Here is a 12,584-nt window from a genome sequence, read left to right on the forward strand (position 1 = left end):
GGCCCCTGGCCTATGAGGAAAGCATCTAGTTTATTTTTAACTGGAAAAAAACAGGTGTTATTTTAGATGTGACGATGCACGCCACCATCTGCACCCCCCCTTTCAAAATCTTAGATCTGTCCTCACACGTGCGTGTGTGTGTGTGTGTGTGTGCATGCTCATGCACGCTTACTCTTTTATACCCTCCAGCTATGGATCACGACTGATCTTTTTCCATTTCAGTCATGGTTTTTGTACAAGGTCGTGCCAACCACGGCAGAAGACACGTTGGCATCCGGCTTCTTCCAAGCCAAACCCATGCCACGGCTGGCTGGAGAAGGTGGAGGAAGCCATTCATTTGGAAAGCCGTTCAACCCTTTCTTTCCTTGTCTCTCTGCGGGGCCCGCGGCGCCGTGCCCTGCCCTGCCGGCCGCGCCGCTCCGCAAGGGGGGCAGTCGGTGGTGCGGGAGGCCAGGACACACCGCGCGGGTCCCGCCCGCCCACTCGCCCCGGCCTGGCCTGGCCTGGCCTGTCAGCCCGGCCCTCGCGCCGGGGCTGGGAGGACTCGGCTGGCGGCCGCGGGCTCCTCGGTGCTGCCGCCGGGCTCTTCTCCCGCCTCCCTGCCCCTTCTTCAGCCCCGAGGGCGGCTCCGGGCCGGGGCAAGTGGGCAGCGGCCGCGGCCACTTTCTCTGTGTGACTTGACCGCTCACAAAGGCCCTGCGCCGGCGAGGAGGAGACGGGGCAGCGCCCGCGCCGCTTGGCCCCTCCGCGCCGCCGTACCGTACCATACGGCCCGGCCCGGCCCCCCAACATGGCCGCCCAGGGCCCGGCGCCGCCGCTGGGGGGAGGCCTCCCGGCCGGGGAGGGGCCGCGGGGCTCCGTGCGGGTTGGGGCAGCCCCAGGCCGGGCCTGCCCGGGCAGCTGACTCCTCCCCGGGGAGGGCGGGGGCCGCGGCCGGGGTTGCTCCTCTGCCCGCCGCCGCCTCGCAGCTCCGGAGCCGGCGTCCGCAGCGCCCGTCCCGCGGCAGCGCCGGGCCGCGATGTTCTCCCTCAAGCCCCCCAAGCCCACCTTCAAGTCCTACCTTCTGCCGCAGGTAACACCCCGCCCCGCCCCGCCCCGCCCTGCCCGGGCCCGGCGGCACCTGCGCGGAGCCCCGAGGCGGCGGCGGCCCGGGCCTGGCTTCGGCTCCGGCTCCTTTCCCCGCGTGTCGCTGTTTGGGCTGCTGCGGGCGGGGGCCGTGCCCGTGTTTAAACCCCGGGTGACTTTCAGGAGCCGGTGCCTGTCCCGTGGAGGTGGACGTTTCACCTGTCACCTCGGCTCCTGGCTCCGGGGCCCGGGGGAGAGCGCGCCCCCGTGCCACTTGTGGGACACTTGCAGTCCAGACTGGGTGGGTGGGCGGGCGGAGGAGTTGAAGGGGTAGCGACCCAGGAGCCCCTAGGACTTTGGTCCAAACCTGGTTATGTTTGGTGTCTGCGTTTTCTCAGTAAAACAGAAATGATAGTGACAAGCGCTCCTCGGGGTTTGTATTTCTGGGCCGAGCCCCTTCTCTGGAAGTGGAAACCATTAGGTTCTTTGGCAAAAGTTTTCTGCATCGCGGGTGGTGCTGTACTTTAATTTATTTCTGGAAGTAAAAACAAAATGCTACGGCACCTTTTAAACCAAACAGATCAAGCTTTGGCTTCACAAGTTTCTCCCTACGGGTAAACTTACTCCAGCGATTGCCAGCAAGGGGCTGCTGCGCCTGGGGTGCTGTGAGATCCTTCTGCGGGTGCCGGACAATATTAGCGCCACTAGGTTTGCAAACACCCACATGTGATTCACAAGATAAAGCCAGAGATTTTAAGTAGGAGTCTATAGTGTTAAAAAACATCTGACTTTTTGTAGCCTTTCTGAGTTCTTTGCAACAGAAGAATTGTTCTGTTGTTTTTTTTGTAGTCAAAACATGAGGGAAAGCTGAGAGCTGGCATTTTCCTAGGGGTGCCCTTGAGTCTCTAACTATGTTGAGACCCACTGGCTTACACCCATGACAGTAAAAGAAGATGTATGTGCATGCTTCTGGCTCCATCCACCTGGATCCTATTCCAGCACCAGAGCCTTTAAGGCTCACTAGGGCTCTGATTCTGCCAAGACCTGGTTTGTACATGTGCATAAGTTTAAGTCCCATTTGTTCCTTTTTTGTGTGCATGTTTCAGGCTGAAGAGAAGATAACTCCAGAACCCAAGATTAAGAAGCTGGAACCGGTGCTTTTGCCAGGTAAAAAATAGAAGCTATATCTAGATAAAGTTATTTTTAAGGCTTCCACTTATACTAGTCATGTTAGTAACAGAGATGCAAGTTGTAATCTGTTTTGTTACTATTAATACATTTTATTCCATTCCTTAGTATGAAAGAAATGAAAGGAAATAAAGTTGTAATTCAGGAAGAAGATCTAGTTTGTGCTGTCGGAAGAAAGCTTTTCTAGTTTTCTTTAGCTCTTAAAACTAACTGAACATAGTAGGTGGGGTGTTGTCCTAGCAGTGATGGTTCAGGAAATGTCTGAGAGGCAAGACTGTTTTGTGGCATCTTTTATTGAACCAATTTATAGTGAGGAGAGGAGTTGGACAAACTTCTGGACATCAGGCCTGCACCTGCATCTCTGTCAAACTTGAGAAAGGACGCTCCAATCCTTGCCAAACTAGGCATAGGCAGGCATGCATTCTACATATTCATGATAAATTGTAGTTTGATATTTACTTGAGTACCTGTAATCTGGTAGCTTTGGTGACATGGTTTAGGCTTCTGTCACTTTGGATCACTGGACTGCAACCCTGGTTCTGCAGTTGGATTCACATGAGCATACGAAGCTTTGCCCTTGTGCCCTAGGTAGCTATCCTTGGTTAGTTTAAAACAAATGGTTGTACAGTGTACGCATTGATTACAAATACCTATTTTGTGCACCTTTAAGTTATAAGATTTGAAGTACTCTATTAAACACCCATTTTTTTGGAATTGATGAGGCATTTTGAAATAAGAATGCAGGACATTATTTCAAATGTGTTAGAAGAAATAGTGTGGGGTTAATTCTTTAAAATCCATAATTTAGAACAGAATTTGTGAAGTTTGACTCTTGTCCTATCTCTTTCTATTAAGAAATAAAACTTCTTGGTTATGTGATAGACATGTGGATTGTAAGACCTTGTTCTGGAACTAAAATTTCATTATGTTACTACAGATGTACCTTGAATCACAAACAATTACTTAGAACAATAGGGTTGCCATAGTTGAACATGTTGCTTGTTTGCTTTGGCTGAAGGAAGTTTTCACTGAAGAAAGACCTAAGTAACTTATTTTTCCATTACCTGTGCTTCTTGTATAATCAAGTTGTTGCTTATTCTGGTTGGAAGGGGAATAAATATACTACTATTGCATAATCAGCCGTTTAAGTTGACTTGGATATTACAAGTCTCTAAGTGAATAGCAGGATTAATAAGTAACGGTTCGCTATGTGTGTGGTAATTAAAAAGTTAATTATTCCACCCACTACCTGGCATTTGAGTGCTGTTGGTCCAGCAAGCCTAAGCACTGAATGTTCTGGTGCACTGTAAGTTTAGGCTGCTGAAAGGCTTCTCCTTTCCAATGAGAGAGTCTGATCAGAGATCATGATCTCATTTTTACCTGAATGAGTAAACGTTGATTGACTGCATTTCTTTGCAAAATAAAGTAATATGATATTTTATTCTGGGGGGCTTAAAACCATATTTTTTATATATTGTAAAAGGTTTTGGTATTTCTTTAGCTATAGAAAATACTTTACAACTTCAGTTTACCATTTGACATATTACATGTGTGCCCCAAAACAGGACAGATCATTTGCCCTTCCACAATAGGAAATTGGCCTTTGGATACCCCTAATTGCTGAGAATTTTGACCACTCATTCCCTTTACCTCCTATTCCTTTTTTCTGGCTTAAGAGCATTTGTTAGGGATCTTTCTTCTGTGTTATTCAGAGTAGTCTATAATGAATCTAAGGAGCAAATTCCATTATGAGTTAATCTCAAACTAATGCCCCAGGTTGATGTGAGGGCAGAAGTTTAATGTTGTGATAAAAACTGGCCTGGGATTCAGAAGATCTTGTTTTGTTTTTTGTATTAACTGCCTTAATCTCCATACACTGAGTTCCAGTCTATGCACCAGAGTGAGTATTTCAAAACTTTATATGGTAAATTAAGTGATTTAAATAAGACAATTCCTGCTTAAAATAAAGCATGTGCTTAAGTAGATTTGGATTTTTGGATTCCATGGTCAGTTAGTACAGTAGAAAAGTATGCACATGAGTGCACATGCACTCCCTTTGCGCTGCTGGAGGTACTAAGTTTTGGAGCCGACACAAAACCAAGTTTCTGGCCAAGCTCCAACTTCTTTAATTACATTGTGTTAGGCTTCCACTCCCCTGGCAATTATAACTGATATGGTACTCCTAATTTCCTGTCCTTAATTGTTGTGTAATCTTGATCATGCTGTCCAGAAAGAAAACAAATCTTAGCTTAATGGAGCTAAAACTCTGCGGTATAAGGTTGATTCTTTGTGTGTACATACTGTTTTTGAATCCATTAGAATGCACCTATGATTGCAAGTAGTTTTGTCAGAACTACAAAACATTGTTTAATTTATAGGTAAGGCAGTTTTGTGAGAGGTGTAAGCAAAAACTAGGATCCGGAGCTAGAGGTCTAGTGAAGTACTTGCCAGACCGTGTGTGTGAGCGCACGTGTACACATGTTGGGTGGGGTGGGAGCATTGGAAAGAGTGTGCCATAGCATCATTGCCAACCCCAGGCATTTAGAGACATGAGTCAGGTCCCTAAAATCACAAGGGATTTTAATAGAAATAAAATAAATATTGAGAGCAAAATATTTTTGCTTGTGGTTTGAACCATTAGGTTTTATATTTTAAAACTATTTTATGCCGCAGAGGCTTACCTCTTGGTTTTCAAATGAAAGCTCAGATTCTCATGTAATTGCATGACTCTGGGAGGGTGTGTCTTTTAGAAATGCAGCAAACAGTATGAGCCTTACAGGAAAACCATGAGTGTTGGCAACATTGGGCCGTTTGTAGTAGAATTGGACAGTGAAAAATGAATAATTTTATGTAGTCACAAAGTATTTTCATTCTCAGATATTGTCTAGTTTTAAAACAGATTTCTCTTCTATGTAAATGTTTTTCCAGTCCTTTCCCTGGTGGAGAATGAGGCTGGCTTTACTGACACAGTTTATTTGTCTTTGCTTTATTAGTTTGTTGATCTACACAGATTGCATTGTAAACCTATTTCTAATAGGCAAACTAGAGAAAGGGTGAGTAGTCTGGCAGACAACCCACCAGAGTGATATGCCTGGTTAATAGGAAACTGAATTGTTTTCCTTTTGGGGGAGTGAGTGAATATGTAGTTATGACTAATGAGTGAACAATGTGCATTAAAATTAAAGTTGTATACATGTTTCCTGAGCGTAAGCAATCACTTCACAACTTCAGGGAATCTATTATAGTAACTGTTGTTCCATAGAAAGTTCTGTAGTGTTTAAGATCCCACCTTAACTTTTTTAAAATTTGTATAATGTGCAGAGTGCCCTGTATTATATTTCAGTTCTTCCAGTGCTTCTTGGTGAATTCCTGTTCTGTGCAAAACCTGCTTGTGCAGACCACGGAAGCATGTTGATTGACTGCAAAGCATCAATCAGTCTTTTGCTGAGTTACCTCAGAGAAACTGTAAAGCAAAGGGAACAGATGTGACCAGAACCATTCTTTCCTCTCCTGTGTTCAGCTTTTGTTTGAAGTGTGTATTTTGGGACAACATTTAGCCACAGTATAGCTGTAAAAGTTAATGGAAGCCTATGTTCTCTTGTTGTTCCAGTAAGATGTTTATACAGCACTATCACGTACTTTTCATTTGCACATCTCAAAATACTTTACAAAATACAGTAAGATTCATTTTTTTCCAATCTTTCAAAGAGGGGCTGGCAGAAAGCAGATTAAACTAGATGCTTAGGTCTTTGAGGAGCTCTGCTGATAGAACTAGTCAAAACTTTGGCTTAAGACTCTTAGAAATTGGGTTGACTATAAAACTCAAATGTTTTTGCAGAAAGTATCAGTCATTCACAGAGAACAGAAGGATGGTTTTGCCAGGGGTACGTGCTAAGGACTCTTTAAGATATCTCTTGTGCTTAGTTCCTAGAGTGAGCTGGTGGGGCTTGTTTCTCAGCTGTAGTCTAGATTTGGCAAGAAGGCAGTACAGATGTAGCTTTAAAACCATAGAGGCCCAGTGTGTGTGAAACTAAATGCATTAATGGAAATTTATGCACCAAATTCTATCACTTTCTAATTGTTTTAAACTCTGACTGTGTGATTTAAATAGCTGTTATCTGAAAAAATATTTAAAGAAACCTGTGTAAGGAAATTGAGTTCTTTAGCTGGAAAGGAAGTTGACATGTCATATAATTAGAAAGGGTGGGGAGGAGGAACAATACTTGTGACCAAAGTAACCCCAAAACACTACTTCTAACCACTAAGAACCACATTCTTCATATTGTAGTAAAAATTGTTTTCCCTGTATTCAAAAGGAACAAGAACATTTTTTCACTTACATAAATATAGCATCTCTAGCTCCTTTAAATACCATTTTATAAAGTAAACAGGTAACTCAAATAGCGTTTTAATTGCAGGTTCTTAGTAGTTGATCTGCTATAAAGATACCAAGTAAAACAAATTAGATTGAATTTTAATTTTTTATTAAAAAAGAGGGGCAGCAGGGGGAGCTGAGTTGGGGGTGGCAGGTGCCTAGAGGAGGCTGGTACCACTGGGAGAGGACAGGTGATAGGGCCAGGCAGGAGCATGGGCAAGTGGCAGGGGGACCAAGCAGGAGGTGGTGCAAGTGGGGGGGCAGGGGATTCAGGTACCATAGGGGCAGGTGTGGGGTGCACAGGCATGGTGTGTGGGGGTGGCAGGCAGCTGGGGCAGGAGGGTGTGGGGGAGAGAGTTGGGGGGGCACACAGCAGAGTAGTTGAGTGTCTCTGTTTTATGGTTGAGGGAGGATTAATATAAGGTGACCTTTCAAACTAGATTCTAGACATGGAAAAATTAGAACAAATATATACATATTCCATGTCTAGAATCTAATTATTGTGGGTTATCTTAAATTCAGAGCAGTCTGAGACTCCAGTAAATATAGTCGTTGTGGGAAGGTTGGGAGCTTGTTGTGGTGGTTCAGGAAGTGTACAAGGGGCAAGAATTTTTTGTGGTATCTCTTATTGGACAACAGTATAGCTAGGTGAGCTTTTGAGCATCAAGTGCCCTTCCTGTGGTCCTAGTTATGGTAATAGTTCTGGTTAGATAACTGCCACAGTATGAGGGGACAGGGGAGTGTGCATTTATGACTTTTGGACTCCTCTGCACTATATTTTTATAGTCTCAACTTGGAAATGGAGAAACCAATAGCAAAATTTCCATTTCCTTCAATGGTGTAGTATTTGACCGTCAGGGAGTCTGTAGTTGTACTGGTGTTGATTCCCATAAGCCAGAGGTGCTCAGCCTTTTTCCCCAGCAGGCCAGATGGGCAGTGTCTGATCCATCCATGGGCCAGATGATGTTTCTGATCCAGAGCCCGGGGCTGGCTCAGCAGCCACCACCCAGCCATGCAGTGGGGGAGGGGGCAGTCCAGCCTGAGCCTGGTCCTCCAGGGGTGGAAGAGGGCTTTACCCACTCAAGGGCTGGGGATTGTGGGAGGGGGGGAATATGACCCAGTCCTGTAGGGGGGAGGAAGGGGCATGACCCAGCCCCATGGAGGGAAAATGGGACATGGCTTGGCCCTGTGAGATGAAAGGGGCATTGCCTGGCCTCAGCCCAGCCCTGCGATCCTGCCTCGCAGAAGGGATAGGGGGTATGGCCCAGTGCCAGCCCAGATTTCCTGACCTGTGGGGAGACCTGTGGACCAGACGAAAAGTCTCTGAAGGCTAGAACTCGAGCAACCCTGCCATAGCCTTACAGTATTCGTATATAGTATTTTTTATATGTGGTTTCTGATTAAGTGTTGTACTATATTTTTGAGCCTGTGGCATAATTTCTGAACATAACTGTCTGTTGTTTACCATATCACTGGAAGTGAGCTAGCCTGTGCTGTCTTAGATCTCTACATGACTTCATTGTACCATCTGAAGCCACCCAAAACCTTTCGCCCTATAGCACTGGAAGCTAAAGCAGTGTAGTGTCATCTCTTTTAGAAGGCACATCCTGGCATGCATGTGCACCTACTGTAGGGCAAAGGATCTGGCTGCAGAGTTCACACAACTAAGGGAAATGCAGTGTTCTGTGTATAGACAGAACTGTGGTGTCTGTAACAGTGTTCTGCTTCTTGAATAGGCAGAATCTTCTCTTAAGAAAGCTGTTTATGTAAAGTTTTGCAAAACAAAGATTTTATGATAACAAGGGTCTGATTCTGATCTCACCTCACCCATGTTTTACAGTACACTTTGTGTAAAACTGGCAAGTATCTAATCAAGCCCTAAAGACCACAGAAGGCTTCTTAGCAGAATAGCCTTTTTTTTTTTTTTTTAATGTAGGTCAAATTTGTACCTAAATATAGTGTCTCACTATTTTTAAAGTGGCTGGAAGTTTTCCATAGCTCTGACTTGGAAAGCATTTTGTGGAAAAGAGGACATACATAAGAACACCCAGGCCTCTTAGCTAGTGGCTTTTATCCTACTCTTTTGTTTGCAGTTTTTCCAGACTCCCTTTTCTCCACGTGGGTGACTAGTGTTTGAAATCTGCTATTGCTCTTTTTAAGTGAGGAAATGCTGTTGCAACATCACTTAAAAGAAAACAGATTTATATAGTTTGTACTCTGTGTAGGATGATAACTTTTTTTTAATGAAGCATTCATTTGCCAGCCAAGCAGAATTATTATCTATATAGAAAAAAATGGAAAGGAAACATTGAACATGTATTAATTTATATCTGTGAAAGCCTTTTTTTATTAATTGCAGCATACTAGATTATAAATTAGAGCTGTGTTGAAATTTCTATAGCAATAGCAGAAGTTTCTCTTACAGCAGATAAAACTAAAAACAAGTTTGGGAAGGAGCAAATTCTAATATCTAGATTAGTGGTACTCAACATTTTTAGATTGAGGGCATCTCTCCATAACTTTTCTGCTTTTAGCAGTACCCCAGTTGAGAATCAGTGTTGTACCCTCTGTTTACCTCAGTGGTTCTCAGCTGGGGTGTTGTACCATGGCTGCAGCTGAGTGAAACCACCCCGTGTGCCTCATGCAGAGTGTAGAGAGCCTGACTGGGAAGTGGCTGTGACAGGAGTAGGCATCCTGGTCCAGACGTGCACGCTCCTGTTGGAAAGAGAGGTGTGTCAGGGAGTGCCACGTGCTGGTAGTACCATAGTCTGGAGAAACATACACATCTCCACACTGCTGCCAGAAAAAAAGGAGTGTATATAGGGTTTGTTTACATATTTTGGTTTACTGGATCTTGAAGGATTTGACTTTCAAAAGTATGGCCCCTATGGGCGCGTCCACATATGCAAGCATGTGTTCTTGCAACAGCTCAAATAGAAGCAGTGCAAATTTGAGCTGGGGCTTTTTGCCTCTGCTTACATGCTCAGACATGCACTTTGTTGTGGAGCAAATTGTACCACTTGGGACAAAATAACCCTGCCTGGCTCCTCCCAGATGTGCAGCCAGGGAGAGCTAGAGCCTGGGGCCAGCACCTGTGCTGTCCCCAGCAGTATAAAAAGCTGTCCTGTCCTGGCCCCGGCAGTATAAAAAGCTACCCTGGCAAGCAGCTCAGGCCTACTCGCTCTCAGGAGCTTCTGGGGCCCAGCCAATTGGTACCTGGGGACACTACCCCTTGGGCCAGCTGGACTGCTGAAGCAGCGGTTCCCTGTACCCTTTACCCACTGCAGCAGTCTGGCAGTGGGGATTGCTGCCTGGCTGTGACCTGCTGTGCACCTGCCAGACCCGGATGAGGCATCTGCCCCTCTGCGCCAGCTGCCAGCAGGCTTTGGCTGCAGAGTTGGCCTTTGTGCATCACTATTGCCATGTGTGCCCCCTGCCCGGCCATCTGGGCAGCTATTGCCTGGAAGATGTTCCCAGTGTGGTGGCCTGCTTTGAACGTCAAAGTATGTCCTCCTGGCCCCATTTGCCCAGGAGGTCAGCCACAGTCAGCTGGGTCCAAGGTGCCAGCTCTGAGCAGGCAGGGTCCTTCCACTGGCCTCCCTAGCAGGAATTCTGGTGTTCCTCAATTAGAAAAATGAAAAATCCCTGATAAAAAAAAAAAAAAAAAAATCCTTAAGTCACTCTGTAAAATACCCCAAAATCCACAATTAAAATGAGAGAGAGAGAGAGAGAAGTCGGGCAATGTTTTATTGATATATCTACAGTGGTGAAGGAATTTGAGAAACTACCAGGGTCTCTATCATAATAATAAAGTGAATTCTAAATACATGTTTCATGACTATATGTTTTGCTGCCCCCCACAAGGCCTATGCTTCCCCCCACAAGGGATTATAGCCCCCCTCCGCAGGGCCCATGTGCCCCACCCCTGCTTGCTCCCCCAGCCTCCCGCTTGCTGCCTCGCCTGGCCCCATCCCCTTCCAGCTGCTGCGGCCCCCCTGATGGCTGCCCCCCTCCACTGCAGCTTCCAGCACTTAAAAAAAGAAAAAAAAAAAGAAGCCTCCACTCACCGAGCAGGGGCTCCAGGGCCTCCTGCTGTTTTGCCAGTAAGTACTGAGGTTTGGGGGTTTTTTGGTCTCCCCTCCTTCCCCCCCAACCCCTCCCCAGGATGCTGGGGAGGGGGATGGGGCCAGGCGGGGAAGAGATTGGGGGGGAATGGGGTTGGGGGGGCAGGGATCAGGGGCCGGGTGAGGCAGACGGGGGTCCCCCCATGGTCCCCTCCCCCCTCCTCCAGCCCCTCGACCCCTTACTTGCCTGCAGTGGAGCCTGGGTCCAGTTCCCTGCAGCTGGCACGCTGTCTGCCCTCATGGACAGGCAGAATGCTTCAGCATCAGGGTGAGGGCTAACCATAGAGACACTAGCAAGCCAGAGCTCTCTATGGAGGACCCAACCTCCAGACTGGGTCCTTCTCCGCTTTTTTTCTCTGTGGAGTTTTTTGACCCCTGGATATCCAGGGGTCTAATTTTGCACCTGTGCTGCAAATTTGCAGCACGGGGAACATTTTCTCATTCCTGTTCATGCCTCTTGCAGTGTCTCAAAGGGGTTTGAGATGCTGCAAGAGGCGCATGCTGGCTTGTCTGAACGTGCCCTATCTGTTCATTGTCTGAAATGAAATTCTTCATGGAGACTTACAGGTTGGCATTTGCATGCTGCCATTTTCAGTCTATAATTATGAATTCTGAGCTCTTTTTTTCATTAGGTATTTGTTTATAAGTTACAAACTTTAGATAGATAGATAGATAGATGGATGGATGGATGGATGGATGGATGGATGGATGGATGGATGCCCAGTGGGTCCCAAACTTACATAATATGAGCTCTTTTTTTTAGTCCACCTGTAAGTCTGCAGGCAGAATTTCATTTCAGACTATATATATATAAAATGTTTGTCTACATGATTTTTTCTAACTTCTGTAGTTTACCTGTAGGGCCAGGTAGAAGCTACCTATAAAGAAGTTTTTGTTTGTGTTTACTTGATAAAGTCTGTATATTCCCCTCTGCATTCCGAAAAAGAAAAAGTCATATGCTACCAGGTGTTCTGTAGGCTAAGGTTCCCAAAGGATTGGGGGAAGTTGTCTCCCCTTTCAGTCCTGTCCTTCCTACCAGCAGCAGGAGCAGCATTCAGCTAGTGGTAAGCATTACTTATGCCATAAATCAGTAGAGCCTAGAAAGAATAAAATCTTTCACAGTAGGTTTGACTAGCCAAGTAAAAGAACAAAAAACAGCACCCCCTGCCTCCCCACTATAATTTCCTAGCACCTACACTGACTTCCAGTGGAACAACCCTTTAATGGTGTTTAGTCCCAAGAAACTTCTGTTTTTGGTTATGACCCATTAAGTATGTTGTTGTTGGTCAATTTTTTATCTTTGACTTAGTTACAAAAGAAAGAGATTATATTCTTAGCTAGCCTAAGAACAGTCCTCTTGAATTGCTACCCATTATTCTCTTCTGACAGAATCATGCTTTGCGAATCCTTAGGTTGTATAGTATACACAGCCAGATTGATTTATTGTAAAAAAGCTACAAAAATACCAATGAAAGTACATTCTGTCACATCTTGTAAGTGAAGCTGTGTCAGATCTGCTCAACACAAATGAGGAGCCTTCTTGCTTGCCCCTCTGACACCTGATCCAACAGCTGCCAAAACCACCATTTATCCACTTGGATTCATGTCAAATCTTGCCTTCAATGTACTGAACAATTCTGTTCCATATTAGTTCTGCTTTTTAAAATGCCTTAATGCCTGCTTCTTTCTCATTGCCAGGATTCCCACCTGTAGGCTCTCTTTGCCTTCTTGCCACTTATGCCTTCTTGCAGCCTTTCATGCTGTTTCCTATGCAGGGAATGTTCTTCTGACTTCAGTTCATCAAAAACATTCCCTTTTCTTTCACATCCCTC

General features: G+C 45.6%; 1 protein-coding gene across 1 annotated transcript in view; it reads left to right on the top strand.

Annotated features, from left to right (window-relative positions):
• Positions 1 to 563: 563 nt before the first annotated feature.
• MTMR10 (myotubularin related protein 10) overlaps positions 564 to 12,584 on the top strand; it is a 65,685-nt gene continuing 53,664 nt past the window's right edge. Inside the window, exons 1-2 of the mRNA XM_006259750.4 lie at positions 564 to 1,072; positions 2,172 to 2,232. Of these exons, the coding sequence (XP_006259812.1) occupies positions 1,019 to 1,072; positions 2,172 to 2,232 (115 nt within the window). The 5' untranslated portion in view covers positions 564 to 1,018. The remainder of the gene's footprint in view (positions 1,073 to 2,171; positions 2,233 to 12,584) is intronic.

This window comes from Alligator mississippiensis, chromosome 11 (assembly GCF_030867095.1).
Source record: "Alligator mississippiensis isolate rAllMis1 chromosome 11, rAllMis1, whole genome shotgun sequence".
Classification (NCBI taxonomy): domain Eukaryota; kingdom Metazoa; phylum Chordata; order Crocodylia; family Alligatoridae; genus Alligator; species Alligator mississippiensis.